We start from the raw sequence: 22,388 nt of genomic DNA, 5'->3' as shown, positions 1-22,388 counted from the left end.
GGGTGGCCTCCAGAGGTGTCTGAACCATTCTGTCATTCTATGCTTCTTTAACCTGGCACAAAATATCCTTAAACCCCCTCCTCCTGAGTCTGCTGGGCTGCCACTGATGTGTGTTTGCCACCCACAGTTTCCTCTCTGTGAGCCCAAAGGAAACAGGAACAACAGCTGATTTCTAGCACAGGAGAGCTTTGATCTTTAGTTTATCCCACAATAAACTGACTACAAGTCTTTCCAAGGATCACATCAATATCATTACTGCACAACAAAACATTTCCCTTCTCAATGTAATGAGGTGTCCCTTCCAGTCCCCTCTCAAAGTCCCCTCCAGGGCTTAAAGGGGCTCCAGGAGAGCTGGAGACAAGGAAAAGAGTATGGAGGGACAGGACACAGGGAATGGCTTCCCACTGCCAGAGGGCAGGGCTGGATGGGAGATTGGGAAGGAATTGTTCCCTGGGAGGGTGGGCAGGCCCTGGCACAGGGTGCCCAGAGCAGCTGGGGCTGCCCCTGGATCCCTGGCAGTGCCCAAGGCCAGGCTGGACATTGGGGCTTGGAGCAGCCTGGGACAGTGGAAGGTGTCCCTGCCCATGGCAGGGGGTGGGACTGGATGAGCTTTAAGATCCCTCTCAACCCAAACCATGGTGATTCTATAATTTCATCCTCTGTATAAGACAGCAGAAGAGCAGATTTGGAGAGCTCAGACAACAAGGAAGAGTTTTACCTGTGTAGTCCTGTTCCTGCTCTCATGAAGGAGCAGCTCCTCTGACAGCAGCAGAGTCCGGGCTGGGTTGCAAAGATCCAGGGGCTGCATTTGAACAGAATAAAAAAAAAAAAAAAGAAAAGAAAACAAAAGAAACAGTCAAACCTTCCAGTGGCAGCGTGGTTTGTGAGATAAACTTTCCACCCACCAAACCCACTCTGTCTTCACTTTGAGCTGTAACTCACCCGGGGAGAAGCCACCCCTCACTGTGCTCAGAGGGACACAAAGTCCGCAGTCCAGTGAGAGCAGAAAACAAAGCCTTGCACTCACACCTACGTCAGCCCAACTGTGAAAAGACAGCCAGCCCTTGCCTCTGCTCAGGGGCTGCTCTGCACGGGGGGGTTACGGGTGTTTGTCAGCAGGAAGCACAACCACAGCGCTGGCACGTCAGGTCCCCGCGTCCCTCAGCCACCAATATTTGTAGCCGATGGTTTGGATCACTCCTACTGCAACTTTTAAGAATTCCTGTCCCTTCCCGTGCCACACCCAGCTCCCCAGTCAGTGCTGGAGAATGGGACAGGTTCAGGTGTCCTGAGGGCAGAACAAACCCTGCACCTCCAGCCTGGGACCACCCTTGGGAGCAGCACAGTGGGAACAAGAGGGGACCTGCAAGGGGGCCCTGCAGATGAGACAGTGCAAAGAGAAAAACCAGCTCCTGAAGTGGCAGAGTCCCAGGCACAATCCCAGATGAGTTTTGGGAGTAAGGAGGCAGAAAATGCCAGCTGTGTTCCTCCCAAAGGCTGCCCATGCAGAGCCCAGGCAGGTGGGCACAAGGTGAGTGGTCACCCACCCAGGTGCCATCAGGGAGGAGGGAGGTGACCAAACACCTGCCCCCGGCTCCAGCCCAGCCCATACTGGCCCCAGGCAGCCCATGCCTCAGGCTGGAGCCACAGGGAACAAGGACCATGGTTTCAGCCCAGAGGAAGTCACCAGTCTGAGCTGAGGTGACACTGCCACTGGCAGGGGAGGACCAAGGGTTCCCCACAGGCTCAGAAAGGAAGGGATTCATCAGCAATGTACTAAAACATATGGAGAGGATGAGATTTTGTGGGGTTCTGGCCATATGAAGGACAAAATGAAGGTCACAGAGGGAGTTAGAGCTACTACCACCAAATTCAGGGCTGTTTTCTTAAAACGTGGAATTGTGGAGGCAGAACATTCCCTGTCAAGCCATTACTGCTCTGGGTCCTTGTCCTCTATTCTGGAGCCAGGCTGGGAGAGCTGGGGGTGCTCACCTGGAGGCTCCAGGGAGAGCTCAGAGCCCCTGCCAGGGCCTAAAGGGGCTCCAGGAGAGCTGCAGAGGGACTGGGGACAAGGGATGGAGGGACAGGACACAGGGAATGGCTTCCCACCGCCAGAGAACAGGGCTGGATGGGATATTGGGAAGGAATTGTTCCCTGGGAGGGTGGGCAGGCCCTGGCACAGGGTGCCCAGATTTTAGTGTGACCACCTGCTAAAATAAAACCCCTTTTGTTTGCACACCGACTGCACAAAGAACCTCAAGAAGAACCACACTGATCTGCAATTCCAAAGCTGGCTCTGAAGCCCAAAAGCTGGGACACCTTCTCCTAACTCAAGCAAGCACCGAGGGCCAGATTTGAAAGCTGAAAAGGAGACAAAAATCCAACAGAGAATTGCTTGGGCGGGACACAGTTCCCTTTGAGACAGCCCCCAGCACTGTGCCAAGTACAGCCAGCTCCAGAGGAGAGCTGAGGGTGACAGGGATCCATGAATTCACGGGAGATACTGCTGGGAAAGAGATCCCTGCGTGGCTGCCTGGCCCCAGCCTGGGCACTGAGCACATCCCAGCCCCCTCCCAGCTGCACTGACCTGCACGAAGATGGGGAACACCAGCACTTTGGGAGCCAGGGTCACGTAGGTGCCGTAGGAGTGGGGGATGTGGGGCCTCACTATGGTGCAGTTCTGGTAGTTCCCGTAGCTCTTCATGGTCTGCACAGTTTTCATCAGCCTGGATTTCCTCCCAGAGCCCGTGTGGGATTTCCCTTTACAGGCATTCCCTGGATGGACAGAGGAGGCAGAAGGAAACACAGGATGAGGAGAGAGCTCCAGCTCTGCCCGCTCCAGCTCGGTCCTGCTCTCCCAGGCTGAAGGAGGGAATGGAAATCCTGGGGAACCACTGGAGCCAAGAGCTGCAGGGATAGGCATTTCTCAGCTATCCAGGAGTCCCAGGGATTCATGGAATAACAGCACTGATTCCATTTTCTTCTAATGGGAAACAAGTTGTCCCTGGTTGGTTTTGCTCCAGAGCTGCTCGCTTGGTGACCCGAGGACCTCAGTGGGTGGCACCAGCAGCACAGACACGGCTGGGAAGGGACAAAAAGAACCCCAGGGAGGCCACAGCAAGCTCTGCTTCAGGCCAGCACATCCCACCAGGTGCTCTGCCCTCTGATCTGCCCTTGTGTGTCTCCACCCGCAGAGCTGTGTCCCAGCACGGGAAGGACATGGAGCAGGTCCAGAGGAGGCCACAGAGATGCTCTGAGGACTGGAACCCCTCTGGAGCCAGGCTGGGAGAGCTGGGAGTGTTCACCTGGAGAGGAGAAGGCTCCAGGGAGAGCTCAGAGCCCCTGGCAGGGCCTAAAGGGGCTCCAGGAGAGCTGGAGAGGGACTTGGACATTTTTATCCACACAAGTGCTGCCTGCTCTGGATTCCAGGCATGGAAGTTAGCAAAGTGCAGGAATGTCATGACAAAGGGCAGTGGGTTAATCCCAGTTTTCAGGAGATACTGAGATTGGAGGTGTCAGAGAAAGATGCAGAAGTTATAAACACATTTGTGGCTGGGATCAATCCCTGCTGCTGCCAGCGATGGCTATTCGGACATTGGGGGTATTTATAAAGGATGACTTCATTGTTCATGAGGCTGGCACCACATCATCCTCTGCTTTTCAGCATTACATTCTGGGGCTGGAAAAGGTCTGAGCAGCCTCACTGGGTTTCAGTCTGTCCCTCTTCCCTGCAGAGCATTATCCTCACTCAAAGCAGGGATTACAGGAAGCTGCACACTCCCACCTCAGCTGCTCAGCAGAGCCCAGACCACATCCTGCTGGACACCAGCAACCTGTACTCTGCCCTAAAACTCACAGGCAACAGCTCCAACAGGAGCTGAATGGCTCTCTAACCAAAAATTCCTGTCTTCTTCAAAAGAAACTCCACTGAACAATCAAAATATTTCCTTCCTCCCTCCTCCTGTAGCGGATGAACTGAGCCAGCTCGGGGCTGCAGGCAGAGCTCTCCCCTGGGATTGAACATATCCAGGTGAGGAGCTGGAGCGTTCTCCTTCTCCCCCACAGGGATGTCTCAGGAAAAGGAATGAGCATCCCTCCTGCAGCTCCCTGGGGACCCCCAGCATCCCCCTCCTTCCCTCCCTGCAGCCCCCCCGGAGCTCCTGCTCCCACCACAGCAGCTTTTTACCCTCGCGCTGTAACGGGTGCCCAGAACCTTCCCAGGCAGGAATGAGCCCAAACCCTCCTGACCACGGCCTGGGGCAGATAAGGTCTCGTCCAAAGCAAACACACAAACCTGCCTAGCATTACATATTCCATTAAGTATTAGGAAATAGCACATTTACTCCCAGATAAAGGCAGCAGAGCCAGCCAGCGCTGGGCTGGGAAGCCAGCCCTGCTGTTTACTGCTGCTGTAGCAGCTGCCTTTGCTGGGGGGGACCCTCGTGACCTAAGAGGTTGTTTCCACCTCTAAGTGCATTAATCCTGACATTTTCCCTTTTCCCTTTTTCGTGGTTGCACTGCCAGATAACATCGGGGCACAAGAGACCGCTCAGCACAGGGCAGATAAGATCTGTCTGGGCTGTTCAGGATTTGCTTTTGCTCTTATCCCTGAATCACCTCGTTTTATCAGAGGAAATAATCACCTGCACAAGTCCAGGCACAGAAACACACCCAAATGTCAGCTCCTGTCACTGGGTGGGCAGCTCTGTGCTGCCACACTTCATCCCCGCTCACGTTAACCAATACCTTCCTGCCTCTGAACTTAACATTACATAATTAAAAACAAATCCAGAAAAACCCAGAATTTGTTATGGGAAGAAGCCCAAGCCTTTCAAATCCCACCCCACTGTAAGGGCAAGTCCCCATGGCCCAGCTCATCTTTTCACAGGATCCACAAACAGCAGGAAAGGGCTGCAATTATCCATGGAACAAAACATCCCCTGCAGCTGAGAGTGGAAAACTCTCCTGGCTGCAGAGCTCCAGGGCTGGGAGCACCCCAGGCACGGGGGTCTGGCACCCACACTGCTCCCTCCTGCTCCCCAGCACTCCCCCCATGGCTCTGCCAGCCCCACACTTTGCTTTCCATGGACACTGCCCCACCTCAGAGACAGCACCAAGTTTTCCAGCTGTACCCTCAGCAGAGAGGGAACGCTGAGGGATACACACTCCTACAAGAGCTCAGCTCTCCTGGGGACACACAGCTCATGCTAAGGCCATCCAGACAGGCCAGGGTGCAAGCACAGCCTCCCAAAACTCCCAAATCCATGAGCAGACAAGGAGTATTTCCACATGGACCTGGATTCCTGCAGTGCCCAGCCCACCTCAGCCCACACCTCCCACAGGTCCAACCATCCCCAGGGAGCTCCAGGAAAACCCAGCACACCTGTCACAGGTATGGTTTATGAGTTTATGTTTCAAAGGTTTTTTGGGGAGAGCTGGCCCAGAGACTGCCAGAGACTTTAGGCAGCCCAGGGCTTGAATATCCTCCAAATCTGGCAAAACCACGTGCACTGCTGCTGGCCTTGATCTGAGCCACAGCCACCCTCACTGCTGTAGCACTGAAGGGAACCTCAGAGCAGGGGATCAGCTCTCCCAGCACGGCCCCATGGATGGGAAGGGAAACACGTCATGGACGGGCCCACGACACATGGGGAGCTATGATGCTCAGAGCTTTCACGCTTCATGTTCTCACCCTGCCCCTGATGGAAAGTCCCCAGCAGCCCTCTGTGAGCTCCCACAGACCTTCTCACATGAGGCTCACCCAGTTCCACCTCTGCTTTTAGGTCTGAGCCACGGTGGGAAGATGATCCCACGCAGAGCCCCAGGTTGCTGCTGCTGCCCTCAAAACATGAGCACTTTGCAGGGCTCAGGACAAGGATTTGAGGGTGCCAGGAAGACCAGCTTAGAGCTGGGTGCTCTGAGCAGCATTCCCAGCACAGGGACAACTTACCCACAGTAGTGCTGTCCTCTTGATACACGGGCCTCAGCAGCTGTAGGGGACAGAGGGGACACGGTCACCTGCAGCAGCCCTCAGGTGCAGTGACAACAACTACAAATCTTAACATGCCAAACCCAGCCAAGCCAAAGCACTTCAGAGAGGAGAAAAACCATTTTTGCAGCAGAAAATGAGAGCCATGACTTTCAGTGTGGTGTGTGCAGTGGGAACGCTCCCCACATCCTCCCCATATCCCCAGGGCGAGCCCTGAGGGGAGGCAGCAGGGAAATATTTTAGCAAAACTGTGAAAGCTCCACCGAGGGACAGAGGTGTGGCTTGTAAACTTGGCATCGCTCTCACAAATATTTAGAGATGGGGCTGGATAAGGCTGAAGCAGGGGCCAGGAGAGGCTGCAGCACAGAGCCCTGAGCCACGTGCAGCCCCTGAGCCCTACCTGGCTGCCGGGGTTCAGCGGAGCTAGGATGATGTAGTTCTGGTCTGCAGCCGAGGGCACCCGGGACAGGGCCGGCAGGGTGTTCTGGCCCCGCTTGCCCAGCTCCGTGTACCTGTCCCAGGTGTGCAGCCCCAGCCCCTCGGTGCCATCGTAGAGGATGTGGCAGCTGCGGCGCTGCTCCGCCTGCGCGGGGCCGTTCTTCTCCCGCTTGTTGGGAGGGGACTGCAGGTCGTAGGTGGATTTGCAGGAGGACCTGCGTGTCATGCCCTCGTGGGCCGGCTTCACCTGAGGCACCAGCCTCCACACCAGCAGGATGATCTCCGTGGGACAGTTCCTGGGAGAGATGGGATGGGGAAATCAGGGGTGGAGCGCCCGTGTCCAGGCATGAGCCCCGCAGCCCTTCCTCCCTCCAAAGCCTCTGCCCCTCTCCCATGCTCCCCAGCTCCTGCATCCTTCCTTCTCCTCCAGGGAATCCTTTCCCAGTGTCCTGAAGCCCTCAGAGCCTTCCCCTTCCCACAGTCACTCAGTGGCCCCACCGCCCTGCCCTGGGCTCCCTCAAACCTCCTCTCCCTACCCTGGGGTTTTGGGGGAACCCTCACCGGATTTCGTGTGCCAGCTCCACACATTTCCAGTGCTCCACAGGCTGCTCGTTCAGCTGCAGCACCGTGTCGAGTTGCTGCAGACCTGCCTTCTCTGCTGGGCCACCTGCAAGGGACAAATGCCAGTCACCTGCCAGGCAGGAGGCTGAGTGGGAGGGGGAGGAAAAGCCCTGGAGCTTGGAGATGCCCAGAGAGCTCCACAGCTTGCACTATTCCCTCCCCCAAATCCCATCTGACACCCACACCTGAAAACGAAGAGGGGTCAGCCAACCTGGAGCTTCCCCATTCACACACACAGAGCACCAGGGTGGAGCCATCAGTGCTCCCTCAGAGCTACTGCACGAACTTCCCGTGCTTCCTGGGGTGCAGTGGGGAGCATCAGGGCACAATGGGGACACCAGTCCATCCCACAGGTCCACAGCAGGAGGATCTACTCAGGGAACTGAGGATTCCCACAATCCTGCTCCCCTCTGACCTGCATCCCCCCCAAATGATTTCCAAAGCTCACTCAACCAGACAGGCAGTCTCAGGTTGGAGAGGGAAGGGAACAAAATCCCTGCAAATTACCGCAAAACACTGCCAAAATAGTGACACAGCGCTAACCCAGTGGCCTGTGACCCCGTTAGAGGCAACAGAGAATTCATTAAATGAAGTTCCTTGGAGGTACCCAGAGTCCTGCAAGGCAGGGGAGCTCCAGAATCACAACCAGCTCTGGGAAGCAAAACAGGAGCAATAGTTCATTCAAATCAAGAGGGGTGAAAAGGATCCAGTCTCTTACCAGAGTCCACTGCCTGCACACGGACTGGGGAGTCGCAGCAGATTGTGAAGCCAAAGCCATCAGTGCCTCGAGGGATCGTGATCTGCGGGGAGACACCGGAGCTGCCTGTTAGGTGGGAAAGCAGCCACGGTGTGTGATGATCCCCCTGCATTCCCACCCTGCCCCACAGCCTCTGAAAATGCTGGCACATGGCATTTAGAGATGGGGAAGGGCTGTCACTGTGACCCCCACAGATAACGGATGGAAAGGGTGCAAAAAGGCAGTGCCAGATCGAGCCAAGGATCTCTGGAAAGCCACAAAAGGAGCGTTTGTTTAGCACACACTCTGCTCCCAGCTCTTCCGAGTGTAAGGAAAGGCCATTGGAAAGGAAAACCTGGCAGTCTGGCTCTGACACTGACTTCGCTAAGCAAGTCGCTTAAACATTTCATTTCCTGTTGGAGAATACAGAAATAGCAGCACTCCCCTGCTCCGGAGGGAGCTGCGAGCTCGGCACGCTCCCATCCTCCAGACATCTGTGTGCATCACCCCCTTCCCTGGGCTGAGCATGTTTTCCCTCACTGAGTTTGGAGAGGATGGATGCTGGGTTGATTTGGGCTCATTTCTCCCCCTGATTCGAGGAGCATTGAGCTTATTAATAAAATGATGCTTATTTTTTGATGTTGGCTTCCAGCAGCAGCTCAGTGTGACAGATCCTGTAAATACCTGATTAGCCCCCAAGACATTAGTCAAGATGCTTGTTTTACTGACAGAGAAAAGAAAATTAAAAATCCAACGTCTGACCTGTATTATTTTGAGAACAAACAGGCAGAAGGAAGAGGAGGAATTCAGCAGAAGTTGCCAAGGAGGAGATCTGGTTCCTCACTCCTTTACCACGGGAGGGCAAAGGCAGCGAGATTTCATTTCCCTGCACCTTGTCCCTGTGTGATTGCTCAGCATAAAATCAGGCTTCAAAAGAGAAACTGGCTTCCCTGGCAGGATCAAAACACAGATCCAGTCCCACTACACTGAGTATTTTTCTTTCTGGAGTTCCCTGGATTCTCAAAGAGGTGGCTCTGCATGAATGAACCTTGCAGCTCGGTCCAACCCGGAGCTGGACTCCATGGTCCCTTCCAGCTCAGGATATTCCATATCCTATGATTCCACCTCCAATACCAACCACTGGCACCTCAGGAGCCAGCCCAGCGTCTCTCCCACCACGGAGACTCCATGGGCACTTCCCAGCCCAAGGTTTCCCCTGTGCCTGATCTCCCACTCCTCCCTGAGCTGGCTGGCTTGTCCCCCACCTGAAGAGCAGATTCTCCCTGCTGATGCTCCTCACCCCCCACCACCATGGCCATCACAGGCAGTGATGGCCCATTTTTTGCCCATTTTTTGCCCATTTTTGCTGCTGTGCACAGCACTAAAGAACTGTGAGCTTGAGCTGGGAGGTGGGTGGGGAGGTTTGCTGTACCCAAACTTTGCCAAAAAATGCAGAGGAAATTTTCAAAATAAAGACTTGAGGAGGTCTCAGAGACAAACCAGAGTCAGTTGTTATTCAGCCGAGGCAGAGCAGCTTTCCTGCACGAGATGGTCACCACGGCCCTGGCAAGAAGGGGGCCGTCAGGTTTGGAATTCTGCTGCTTTTGTAATTCCCAATATTTGCTGTTCCCCACAGCAGCTTTGGAATAACCCAAAAGATGAGCACAGGGAGAGGCTGACCCTGAGCTGGGATTCCCAATCCAGACCACGGAGGGAATATTTCTTTGAAAAAAGAAATATTTCTTTGAAAAAGGAAATATTTCTTTGCAGGAGACTGGAACCTGCCCATGGAAAAGCAGCACCTGGCATCACACACTGGGAGAACTGGAACCAGCACGAGCTACTCCTCAGGAAACAAGTGCTGTTGGCTCCCAAAACCACTAAAATCATTCAAAAATTTAAAGTAATTTAAAATAATTTAAAATAATTTTAAAAGAGGCAGTAGCAGCCTGCTGTGCCTGCTTCTTCTCTAATAAGGGGGAAATTAAGACAACACCTTGCAGCTTAATGCTGTTACCGTCAGCATGCTGCCTGCAAGTTGCACAGTAAATATGAACTTTATATTCAAATATATTTATATATTTGAATAATTGATATCTATTTAAAAAGCACCCCTCTCTGCCCATTTCTCCACTGCAGCAACAGGCAGAGACCAGCCACAGGCACCCACGTGAAGATGCTTTCCTCATGCTCTCACTACAGTTTACAAATTATAACGGTATCAAGTCGATGCCTCACCACCAACACCCACAGAGCCCAGCCACGGCAAGAGACCTCCCAGACACTCCGAAATCTATCCAAGGCTCACAGCCACACGCTGGCACGGGGATTTATGGCAGGGGGGATACAGACCTGCCTGTACCTCCGCTCCGAGCACACCTTGCAGAGTCCATTGAAGCGGTTCATGGCTGGAATCGCCGCGAGCCCATGAAAACCCCGCAGCTCCCCGGAGCCGCCGTGATCCCAAACTCCTCGCAGCGCACGAGCGTGGAAGGAGCCCCAGTCAAACTGGCATGACCGCCCATGGGAACCCAGCTCCCGAGAAGAATGGCAGGAAGCCACCTTTCACCTCCCCGGCCCCTGCGAGCGCTGTATGCCGCTTTACGATAAGCCAGAGGCTTCCTGAAAACCCTCACTGACGAGGAAGGGAGAGAGTTTTATATTAAAATTCCTGTCAACTCTTTAGTATTCCCTAGTCCCCGCTCTGTTGATGTGGCTTTTGTTCCCGTGGCATTCTTCAGGCGCACGGAGCACTTTGTTATTGCGACGTTCTCACAAACACTTGGAGGATGTTTGAGCAGCGTTTCACAGGCACCGGCTGTGAGAGCCTCGCTCCATGAAAGACATGACTCCAAGCTCATAAAAAATCGGAGGTTTGGGTTTATGGAAGCAAAAAAAAAAAAAAAAAGAAAAAGCAGAGTTTGTTTTTGAAAGCACGGACCCAGAGGATACGCACGTCCCCGTGCTTTGTGCTCGTAAAGTCACCGAGCGGGAAGCACTGAGGTCAACTGAGCTGCATCCATGGTGGGATTTGGGAATTATAGGCCAAGAGGAACTCTGAGCACAGCCAGCAGCAGGGCACACAGCAGGGCTCAGCTGCCCCACTGCCAGAGTTGGGCACAACTCCTTGGAGATGGGGCTCCACCAGAGGAGAAAACACCTTCCACACTCCTACATGGGGATGGAAAAGGAGGGAAGGCTGCAGGGAACCCAAAATCCAGGTTGTCTTGCAGAGCAGCTGGGGTGGCAGGGCCAGGGAGGCCAGGGAGGGAGCTGAGGAGCCTCAGTGCTCCCAGGGGAGCTGGCAGCGGCAGAGCCATCGCAGCATTGTCCCGGGCGGCCGCGCTGCCAGGCTGGAGCTGGAGCGAGGAGCAGCCTTCCTTCCCAGCCACCACCTTTCAAGTCGGTGGCGACTGCCGGAGAGGAAGGGAGGAGAGGGGCGCTGGCTTTGTTTGTCTTGCTCAGCCCTGCGCTGTAAAACAAATAACTGCAAATGCAGCTGAGGGAAGCACAGGGCGGAATTCGGCACAGATAAATCACGGGGCCGCCCGAGCCCCGTTTCCGATGCGAACCATGTGTTTGTGCTCCCATTTCCCATCCTTGCCTCTCCTATAAAACACCCAGGCTCCACCATGGGCCTTTCCCTCCCCAGAGCACGCGGTCCTGGGAGGAGGAGAGGAGCACACGTGTCCAAGGAGCCACGGGGCCGGGCAGGAGCCGATGCCGTGGGGCAGAAGCCGGCCAGCCCCGGCCCCCCCCCATCCCAGGCAGTGCTGGTGCTTTGTCTTCAGTGGGAATACACTGGAAAAACAGGAGGTCCCTGAGGCAATGGGGGTTAGCACCCAAATCACACCCTCCACCAGCTGGGGCCTGATTGGGGTAACAAATTGCCTGTGGCAGCTGTGGTGTGACAGAGAGGTGACAGAGCTCCCTCACCAACACACCGTCCCTTGGCTCATCTGGAACCCCCCAAGCAGGCACCTGACCTCACCTCTTCCCAGTGCTGGTGGGTCACAGCCCTGTCACACCCACCTTCAGCTGCTGCAGGGTCACAGCGTCCTGGCTCTCCTGGGCTGCACTTTGACTTCCTGGGTTGACCTCTGAAACAATTTTAAAAAGAATTTTTATAAAGGACAAGGCCCCATGAGTGTGACAGCACATCTGACAATCCCACACTGCAGATGAGACCTTCACATGTCACGGGCACATCCCCTCCAGCTCAGGGGTGGCTGCACACCTGAGACGGGCACTGCTGTCCCACCCTGCCCCGTGCCAGCCTCTGCTCCTCCACACCCTGGCAGAACTGCAGGACCAAGGCAGGAGAAAAAGCTCCAGCACCCTAGGGGCAAACAGAGCGTGGTCACAGCAATGAGCCCCAAGAGCTCCCCAATGAGCTCCTGAGGGGCAGGAGGCAGCACGAGGATAAGGCCAAGCAAGAGGAAGAGATGTGGCTGCAGTGTCAGGGTCCCCACAGAGCCCCAGAAGTGCGGCTGAAGGGGAGAGCAGGGGCTGCTGTACCAGCCAGGATCCCCACCCTACAAGATTTTGGGATCCCAGTGCCCACTGGGCACCAGAGGGCTAAGCAGTGCCTGTGGGGGTGCAGTGGGGCTGGGGCTGCTCCACACCAGCACACGCTCAGACACAGGAATGATTCCTCTTCCAAGCCTTGCCAACACCCCCTGGGGTATTCCTGTGATGGGACACACCTGTGCTCTGCTTCAGCCTCCTCATGGCCACCTTCAGGTGCTTGGTCCTGCCCAGCTCCTCCCCGAGCAGGTAATACCAGCCACTGATCTCCTGTGGGGAGGGAAGCAGCTGTGGGTGCAGGGGCAGATGCTCAGCCCCATTTCACCCAGCCAGGGCGGGAGGTGCCCCAGGAGGAGCACACAGAGGTGCCCAGACACACACAGAGCCCACAGCCCTTCTCTCAGCAGCAGCTGAAATTCCATCCTCCTGCACAGAGGGAATGAGCAACAGTGAAGCAAGAAGATCCCAGGTTTTTACAGGGATATCCAGCAGCATCATGCAGCAGATGGGGGACAGGGCCACCTCATCTCAGCCTTGCTGAGGTCCCAGGAGCACTGCACTGCTTTAAAAAAGCTGCACCTCACTTGTCCACGTTTCAGAGGAGGCTGTGCTTAAGCCACCTCTCACCCACCTCTCAGGCCACCAGCTCCTTTTTATTCTCCTGCTATGAAGAAAATGTCCCCACCTCAGGTGTGGAAGTTTAAAAAATCAAGGAGCATTTGGACAAGGCTCTCAGGCACAGGGTGGGATTGTTTGTGCAGGAGTTGGACTTGATCATCCCTGATTCCAGCTCAGGATATTCTGTGATTCTGTGAGCTCAGGGGATGTATTAACACTTCCATGCAGCCCCTCCAGCTTGCCGAGATATTCTGCTGCCCAGGGACAGAATCCCTCACCAGAGGCCACCGGGATGAAGCATTCCCATGCTTTGGTGGTGGCTGGGAGCTGTTCCCACGGGAGCCTTGCCCCAGGAAGGCAGAGCCAGCTGTACTAACGAGCAGCAGCCAGGCTGGGGCAGCAGCACTGTGACAAACCCGCAGCAGGGACAGGGATTCTGGCACAGAATTCCTGCAGGAACAGCCAAAAAACCTCTGTTGTCTGCCCTCTGCCCACCAGCGCGGTGCTGGGAATCAGGCAGGCTCCTGGGAGGAATGTGTCCCCACCATCACACCCCCTCACCCACGTGTCAGATGTGACCCATGCCAGGCTGGCACCGTGTCCTGTGTCCCCTCCTGCAAACTGGGCAGGCAGCATGTACTGGGGACACCTCTGTGCACCCCCAGTCCACTCTGTGCCCCTGCCGAAGGGGGTGACATCCCCTGCGCCAGGATCCCTCCTCTAACAGCCTCCCCACCCATCTCCAACAACCACGCTAACACCAGTCTCACACTGGCCATCCGTACTGGGAATGGAAGCAGGGAATTCCCTAGGAACCTTCTCCCATGGTGGGAAAAGCCTGTTTTGATCCACCCACCGGGCCAGATAGCCCAGAGAGCCAGACCCCAGCCCCACACCCGGACACAGAGGTACCTTGTCCAGGGACAGGAGGGACTTCACCCCAAAGCTCATGCAGCCGATCAGTTCACTCTGCCTGCAGGACAACCAGAGTTCAGGGACTGTCAGCACACGCCCGTTGAAGAACCACATCCCCCCTTGCACCCCTTTCCAGGGAGCCCCCAAACATCCCTGCCCATGCTGGGAGCCAGGCAGTGCCCAGGATGTGCCCCTGCCCCGTGGTGTGAGCAGGCACGGTGTAACCACACAGCTCAGCTGCAGCAGGGCAAGGAGGAGCTGGGCTGAAGCACCCTGGTGCATCCTGGTGCTGGCAGCAGCTTGGCCAAGGAGGCAGATGGCACTTGCCTGGGCTGGCAGCACAGCCTGCAAGGTGCCAGACCCCTTGGTGCCCCTCGCTGCACTGTCCCCAGAGGGAGGGGAGGTCCCAGCCCACTCCAGCCCCACCTGGCTTTGGCCAGCAGTGCAGGCACGAGTGGCTGCAGGGGGTTAAATGCTGGCCCAGCTGATGGGTACCAAGCAGCAGCAATGGCAAGAGAGTGCCAAGGGCAGTGTTTGCTCTCTGACAGCACTGGCTGCCCCTGAGTGTGACCCCAGCTGGGACATTCCTGGCCCAAGCCCTTCCCAGAGCCAGCCCTCAGGGCCCAGGGCCCTGCAGGAGCTCACATGGGGTGACCAGAGCAGGGGGCAGGTTCTCTGCCACAACAGCCCCCTTTGAAAAGGATCATACGACAGCTGGCAGCCCCTTACCTGGAATTCCTCTCTCTGTTCCAGACTGTGACCAGGAGACGCTTCTGCTCATCCTCCTCTTGCACTGGGCTGGAACAAGAAGAGGGCACAGCTCATCAGCCTCCCCAGGAGCACTCAGCAAGGGCTGCCCTTGCAGCCACAGACTCCTCAGAGTCCTCAGAGCCAGGTCTTCTCCTCCGGTCTCTGCACAGAGCACTGCAGCAGCTCCCCAAACAGCAATCTGCTCATTCCTGGCAGACACCTGCAAGGGGATGTGACCTCTCCCAGGCAGATGTGGGGACACCACTCACACGGTTTCAGGGGGGAAATAATCTTGCAGGAAGACACACATCCACCATCAAAGGGTAAATGCAAGGAACAAGCCACAGTTCATGCTCTGAAACCACCACCCTGTGCCAAATCAAACGCTGCACGGGTCAGAGGGCTGGCACAGCCTCAGCCACCAGCAGTGACAAGCTCTACTCAAACACTAAGTCATGCAGCTCTTTTTCCATGCTGGAGCTGTAGGAAACCCTTTTACCTTCCTCATTCACACTATTGCAGGTGCAAGGTCTAGGAAATGCAGTGTGTTTGTCCAACTCCTGCCCAGCAAGAAAGTCTGAGCATGCAGGAGCAGCGCTGCCATGCTGTGCGTGCTGACAGCTCTGCAGAGCTCTGCCCGAAAGTTCAAGGTACTTCAGCTACAAAAACCAGCAGAATAATGTCTGTCACTCCTCATCTCAGCAGCAGAGCTGCTCAGGCGTGCTGAGTGTTTATTAGAGATCACAAAGCAAAAGCAAACACGGGGTCTTGGCATGGGGAGGGAGCCCCGGGACAGCAGGCACGGGGTCCCCACGGCTCTGTGTGACACGGCACTGGGGGATGGCCCAGAGCTGCCTCTGCCCTGCCATACTCACAACACAAAGTGCTCATGGAACACAGGATTTTTGCTGTCTGGCACAGTCTTCGTCTTTTGCCTGCACTTCCAATCAGCATCTGGCACAATGGACATCTTTGGGAGGGAAACAAGCAGTGTGTTAACGTTCCCAGAGCACGCACCGGCCCCAGCTGCCGTGGCAGGAGACTGGCGCAGCCACTTGTATGGATGGCTGAGCTCAAAGATCCTGCTGAGCCGGTGCTAACGGGTGCTTAGGGTCACCTCACCCTTCTGCCTGTCAGGTAATTGCATCACAAAACTGCTCGGGGCAGGGGAGGGAGGGAAAAGAGCAGAAAAATCAAGGAGTGATGCACAGAGTGTCCGGCTGGTGTCTGACTTGCACTCCCTCTCAGGGGAGCTGCTTCCTGCACTGTGCACATCCCAGCACGAGACCCACCCTGTGCCAGCAAACATCCCCACCAGGCTCTGGGCACCCACTGGGACGTTCTTGCAATGAATGCTTGGCACAGCCCTCAGCAGGGTCCTGTCCTCCCCTTTTCTACTTCATGCAGACACTGCCAACAAAACCCATGAGCTCTCCAGGGCTGGGCAAGAGCCCAGCCAGCTCCATGCGAGCTGGAGATGCTCTTCCAGAGCAGGATGGAGAAGGAAGGGGAAGGGACAAACAGTGCAGAGCAAGCCTGGAGGAGCCAACCACAAAATTCCCAAAAAAAGCACAAAGCCCCAGGAGAACCCACCTTCACGTAGGAGTCGCATGCAGAGCACTCCGTTCCCATCAGACCTTTTGCTTCCATGACTGGAAAGGAAAGGAAATGAAATGGTCACATCCCAAAGCAGCAGGGAAGGCATCTTCCTACTCCACACTGCTCTGCTCCACAGGGGGGTCCCTCCTTGCGGGCAGAAGCCACAAGCAGGGGCAGGGGTTTATTGTACTTTCCCTTTAACACACCCGTGCTATAAATACAGGCTGTGGGTGAGCTCAGTGGCAGAGGCAGTTCAGCATCCAGATGGCAAATTGCATTCCCTCTGCCTGACTTCCCCCAGCCTTGGTCTCCCTGCCCTGGAGCCAAATGTATCATCCAGTTAAATATCAATGGCCGCAGCCTGGCGCTGCTGCCCCAACCCCGATGCCGGGACCCCACGGCTGCCTGGGGCAAAGGATGTGCCAGGGATGTGCCAGGGATGTGCAGCAGAGCTGGAGAGCACAGGATGGGCTGTCAGAACAAGGCCAAGCTCCCTCCTCACAAGCCCAGCAAGGCAGCAGTGGCTCTGTCTCTGTCACGAGCAGATTGTGCTCCTAATAAACTCATCCAACCCGAAGGAAAGCCCAGGGCATGAGGGGAAAGGGGCTCTGCCAGCCTCTCTGGTGCTTCATGAAGGGGTTTGTAAGGTTCCTCCAGGAACCTGTGTTTGCCTTTTTTCTCTTCATATGGAATAAAAGGAAAATAAGTCATACACATGGGTGCAAGCACAGTGTTCACCCTGGAATGAAGATCTCTGGAAATTTCAGTTTGTTCTCTCAATCAAAGAGCTCCCAGTTTTGCCACCACACCACAGAGTTGTTCCCAACAGCTGCCATGAAGCTCCAAAGAGCTTAAAGGAAGAGCATGGAATTGCTGTCCCCACCACCAGCCCACTGTGGCTCTGGGGACACTTTGGGATGCTCCAGGGACACACTCACCGTGCAGCATCAGCGTCCAGCCCCGCACCTCGATGGACAGCTTCAGCTGGCCTGGGGACAGGAGAGGACAGGCTGGAGGAGAGGCTGGAGGAGAGGCTGGAGGAGGCAGGACTCACCCACCCCACAACTCCAAGGCTCACACAGGGCCAGACACATCCTGCCTCCCCACCCGGGGAGCTGAGGGGAAACATCCCACCTCATAGAGGGTCAGGCTGGAGCTCAGCACTGTCTGCCAGCACTGAAAACCCATCGGGTCCCAGCTCCTGTGCAGGAGGTCAGTGCCAGGAGAGCCAAGGTGTGCCCTGCTGAGTGAAGGCACGGCTCCCAGGGCAGCACCACTGCTCTGCTAGCCTGCTCACACCCATTCCCTTGCTTTTCCATGCACTGGCAACTCTGCATCAGCCCAAAAATCTCCCCACAAGGCTCAGACTGGCACGCAGAGCCAGGCCATGGTGTTTGTCAGGGTCTGGTGCAATGGTTAAGGGGTGCAGGATGGGCAGCCTCCCCTCTGAATCTCCTCTGAAAAGGTTCCCTGGGAGCTGGGCCTGCCAGCCTCGATGGGATGTGCAGATTTGAATGGCAGTGAAGGGTCTGTAATCATGTAATTGTTCCAGATCAGCCAAAAACTAAACATTTCCCAGTGGCCCTGGAGAATCCAAAGGCTGAAGCCATCACTACTACTACAATGTTTCCCTTAGTCCAAAGCAAAATACTCCATTTTCACTTCTTCCCCAGTTTACAAAACACAACAAACAAGTGAGTAAACTTAATTTCCAGGCGAGTACACATAATGTACAGACACACAAACATCTTGCAAGTTAAAACCCAACATTTCATTTTGCCAAAGACACGCCCAAGGGCTCGGGCTGGCTTGGGAGGGGATATCTGATGGGATTGTTTAGCCTGAAACAATTCAGAGAACACATTTTTCACTCAAAGAGAAAAAAAAGTCCAACCTCTGAGCAGATCACGTGTGCATGGACTCATGGAAATGGTGTGTGAGTGCATTTGTACAAGTGCAAGGTGAGAGGGCAAAGACGGGAGCCGGGTGGGATGGGTCAGGACAGCTCCAACACTGCTTTGCAACAGAGAGAGCGCTGTCCCCCGGTTTCATCCTCCCACTCCAGGCTTTGGGCACGAGGTTTGAACTCCTCTGCAATCTGCAGATCTCTGAGGCTGTGGGAATCTCCCTGCTCCCCTGTTAGCACACAACAGATGTTACAGCACGAAAGGAAACTGTCCCTGTGCGGCCAAGCATGACGAGGAGTCAGCGGGAATGAGAGGGAGAGGGGAAGGAGAAGGGAAGCTTTGTGCTGGGTGATTTGGGGGGATGCCAGTTTGGGGACCGTCCTGCCCTGTGTGCACAGCCATCACACACCACGAGCGGCCAGGACATCCACAGGACATCCAAATCCTCCTGCTCCAGGGGGGCACTCGGGGCTCGCAGCCGGGCCGGCTCCACCCGCAGGGCCGGGGGCTTCTCGGAGCCACAGACGGACACCCAGGGAGCAAAAAGGAAACTGAGGGCACAGTTCCAGCCAGCCCTACCCCAGCTCGTGTCCATCCAGGGGGCAGAACGAGCCGGGCATGGGACACCTGGAGAGCGCTGCCCACACCGCAGCGGCTGCACCGGGGCCCAGGGCGCTCCTGGTTCCCGGCATTATTGCGGCTCAGCGAGGCAGAAGCTGCTGCCCGGCCCTGATTCCTTCAGGGAGCGGCTCCCCAGCCCCTTCCCACGGCAGCCCGAGCCGGGGTTCCGCGCTTACCGAACGTGCTGAGGCAGAAGGAAGCTCCCGGCAGGGCACCGGCCCGGCGGGAGCAGAGCGAGACTCTGTGCGCGTTGCCGGCCTCCATGGCACGACACCTCGAATTAGGAGCTGCAGGAGCTGGAGCCGTGCCTGCCGAGCCCGCAGGGAGCGGCGTTTCCACGGGACGCGGAACAACCGCCGCGGTTTGAATGGAGCGACTCCCATCGGCCCCGCGGGTTTGAACGGGGACCGTACCTGTGGCAGGGTGGGGACAGTGCCCCGCCCGCCCCCGTGGCAGGATGGGGACAGTGCCAGGATGGGGACAGTGCCAGGATGGGGACAGTGCCCTGCCCGCCCCCGCGGACCCCGGAGCCACGGCCACGCTGCCGATGGTGCCCCAGGAATGAGCTGCTGGGGAAGGGGGAAACCCTCCCTGCCGTAAGCAGTCGCTGGCACTGGCCGTCCATCGGGTTTGCTGGCACATTCTCAGCTGTTTAAGGAACTGTCCCACGGGACAGGAGCATTCACAGCACCCCGGGGAAGCCACTGCCGGCAGGAGAACTGGTCTCTGAGGGTGAGGCAGGAAAGGGCGGGTGGCAGCGCACGGGTGACCTGCCTGGCTCTTGTGACAAGGAGAGAGGCACGCAGCCCCCCCAGGGTTATGGGGTCACCCGGCAGGACCCCAGAACAGCCCATTCCATCCCCCGGGAGCTGGCAAGGCACCCACCGGCTCTGGGTGCTGCCCCGCGGCTCACCGGGAGGCACCAGAGCTGAGCACCAGCTCCGGAGGGTGTGGAGGAACGATGAGAGGGTTTCTGGGGGAAAAATCCGTCCCCAAAGGCTGGGCTGTCCCAGAACTCTCCGGGATGAAAAAGAACAAGATCTCCTGTACAGCCCAGGGCGCTGGACACACACCCCCACCCCTGCCCGTGGTGGCCCCTCCACACAGCCCTGGCCAGCGCTGAGCCCCGGCTGGCCACAGCCCCTCCCACACCCCCTCGCTCACCTTTCCCTTTCACTCGGGCACGGCTGATCCTCCTCCTGCTCCCCGAGGGTCCCCGCCGGCCCCGCAGAGAGGATTGTCCAGCCCGGTGTGGCCCCCCAGTCACTGCTGGCAGATGCTCCAGCACCGGGGGACTCTGCCCTGTCCCTGCCAGGGAAAAGAGGAGATGAGAGCAGGACACGGCAGGACAGGGAGCGGGGACACCAGGGACACCACAGGCTCTGCTGTACCCACAGTTTCACCTGCCACAGGGCTTTGTCCCCACCTTGCCCCAGCCTTCCCTGTGAACACAAAGGAGATGAACGATGGCCGCTCACCCCATGCAGTGTCACAGCAGGAGACAGACCCACGTTCAGAGGGAGTCACCCCTGGCAGGAGCCCCAGCTGCAGCTCTGGCCGTGGCCCTTCCCATCCCACGCACCAAGTGCGTCCTAGAGGCTCTGCTCAGCACCATTTTATTTTATTTAAAACAGATGACCAGTCCTGTCAGGGCTTCATTAATCTGTAAGCAGCTGTCCAGGACACTGCAGATGCTGCCCTGAACTGGATGTTCAGGACAGGCTTAGAATCGCAGAATGGTCTGGGTTGGAAGAGACCTTAAAGACCATCCAGTTCCATCCCTGCTTCAACTACCCCAGGTTTTTCCAAGTCCCTGTCCAACCTGGCCTTGGACCCTTCCAGGAATCCAGGGGCAGCCACAGCTTCTCTGGGCTGCCTGTCCCTGCAGTGTCAGCCCGAGCTTGGCACCCTGCAGGGGCCTTGGGAGGCACAGCCCAGGGTCTGGTGCCTCAGGAGGCGTTCAGAGCTGGGGAAGGCCCGGCAGGGTTTGTGCTGCCAGCTCCCACGCAAAGCTCCTGCTTTCCTGGTGGAAAGGGGCCAGGTGCCTCCTCCTCCCTCTTTCACACAGCACAGCAGCGAGGCACAAGCCAGGATGGGAGCGGGGCAATGTGCAGCTCAGTGACCCATGGGGCAGAAAGGGCTCAGAGTTGAGTCCACTCAGGCTGTGAGAGTCCCTTTCCTGCTCTGGGAAGCACCCAGATCCATTCCTGTGGATGCTGTGCTGCTGGAGCCCCCTGCACCGAGGGCACTCCCAGCCGTGGGCACAGCTGAGCTGCCCAGCCCTCCTACAGCTCCCCATCACCTCCCGCTGTCTCCAGCCACTGGGATCCAGAGCTCAGGGTGGGGTGAGGAGGGGGCCCCGAACAAAGACAAGATTTATTCTGTAATTGCTGCTCGTTTGCTCAGCACAGCTGTGGCCTTTGCTGCCCTCATCGAAGTGCAGGGGATGCACAAGCAGTGCAGGACGTGTCAGCAAGCAGGAGCATCTGTGAGACAGCACCAGCAGCTCTGGCACTTCCGCCTTTTCTCACTGCTGGATCTGAGTCCAAGGGGAAGCTGGATCCCCATTCCTTTCACTTCCAAACGTTCCTGCTTTCAGGATAATCAAAAACTCTTCATTTGTTCAGCTGAACCCATTTGCTGACATTCCCACTGATCTCTATCTGCCACCCATCAAAATTAAAGCTTTTTTCCTGGCAAATTTATTTGCCCCTGGGAAAAACCAAACCAATCTGGGATTGCCTTTTTCACTGCGCTGAAGCTCAGCCCGCAGGACAGACAACACCGAGCAGCCTCCTGAGCAAACAGCAAACAATTCCCTCCACAATCCCAGGTACCCTGAAGCTCTGGAGTGGGAGCAGAGCATGTACCTGCCCAGCCTTGCCGTGTCCTGGTCCCTGTCACAGCACAGCACCTCGGCAGCCCCAGCACCATGATTTGTGTGGTTCCTCTCAGCAGCGCCCGCAGCTCTCCCAGCACACAGAGGTGTTTACACCCTCCCTGTCTCCCAGGAGCTCCCCAGGCTCACACAAAGCCTCCTCTCTCTCCATGCCTTCACTGCAAAAGGCTTTTAAGAGGCAAACAGGACTGTAACAAATGCTCTGTCTCTCCAGCTAAAGCAGGCAGTCTCATAGCTTTGGGTGAAAGAGTCCCAGTGGACAGGGCTTTCAAAATAATAATAAATAAATTATAGTAAAGAGTCTCTGTTGGACTCCCAGGCCATGGAATTCCCCCCACCCACCCAGAGGGTTTGAGGCTCGCTGGCTGCAGAAATCACTCCTAACACACAAACCCAGGAGATTCAAATCTGCTCCATCCTGCAGCACAGAGAACCCCGAGATCAAACACGATCCCACACGGAGCTGGGCATCTCCAGCCCCCCCCCAGCAGGCACAGGGGAGATACAGACCCTCATCTCCTCCGGCCACCAGGACCTGGCTCCCACAACCACCACCCACAGAGCCATCATCCATCCTCCCCCCAGGAGAAAGCAGTGCTGCAAAGGCAGTGGGGAAATCACCTGAGCACTCACGCCTGAGCCCCGGCTCTCCCAGCTGTCCCATGGCTCCCACGCAGGGTCAGGATCCTCTCCAGCAATGTCCAAGCTGTGACTGAGCTGCCACGAGCCTTTGATGGTGGTACCACTGCAAAGGAGGGGGGAAAACCC

General features: G+C 56.5%; 1 protein-coding gene across 5 annotated transcripts in view; it reads right to left on the bottom strand.

The window, feature by feature from the left end:
* Window positions 1-22,346, bottom strand: part of RGS3 (regulator of G protein signaling 3) — a 71,077-nt gene extending 48,731 nt beyond the window's left edge. Inside the window, exons 1-15 of one of the 5 annotated variants that reach the window (XM_032130816.1) lie at window positions 22,242-22,346; window positions 19,886-20,029; window positions 17,132-17,182; window positions 16,188-16,246; window positions 15,470-15,564; window positions 14,574-14,642; window positions 13,842-13,902; window positions 12,491-12,581; window positions 11,817-11,884; window positions 7,767-7,848; window positions 6,989-7,094; window positions 6,390-6,723; window positions 5,951-5,990; window positions 2,588-2,775; window positions 719-802 (exon numbers count right to left, since the gene is read on the bottom strand). In XM_032130816.1, coding sequence (XP_031986707.1) covers window positions 719-802; window positions 2,588-2,775; window positions 5,951-5,990; window positions 6,390-6,723; window positions 6,989-7,094; window positions 7,767-7,848; window positions 11,817-11,884; window positions 12,491-12,581; window positions 13,842-13,902; window positions 14,574-14,642; window positions 15,470-15,564; window positions 16,188-16,246; window positions 17,132-17,182; window positions 19,886-20,029; window positions 22,242-22,284 — 1,515 coding nt within the window. In that variant the 5' untranslated portion in view covers window positions 22,285-22,346. Of the gene's footprint in view, window positions 1-718; window positions 803-2,587; window positions 2,776-5,950; window positions 5,991-6,389; window positions 6,724-6,988; window positions 7,095-7,766; window positions 7,849-10,136; window positions 10,298-11,816; window positions 11,885-12,490; window positions 12,582-13,841; window positions 13,903-14,573; window positions 14,643-15,093; window positions 15,244-15,469; window positions 15,565-16,187; window positions 16,247-17,131; window positions 17,183-18,897; window positions 19,036-19,885; window positions 20,030-22,241 lie in introns of those variants that run through there. The other 4 variants (XM_032130817.1, XM_032130818.1, XM_032130820.1 and 1 more) reach the window with 4 other exon arrangements.
* Between the last annotated feature and the right edge of the window lie 42 nt (window positions 22,347-22,388).

This window comes from Corvus moneduloides, chromosome 21 (genome assembly GCF_009650955.1).
Source record: "Corvus moneduloides isolate bCorMon1 chromosome 21, bCorMon1.pri, whole genome shotgun sequence".
Classification (NCBI taxonomy): Eukaryota; Metazoa; Chordata; class Aves; order Passeriformes; family Corvidae; genus Corvus; species Corvus moneduloides.
Note: the sequence above shows the minus strand (reverse complement) of the source record. Positions and strands in the feature narration are given on the sequence as shown.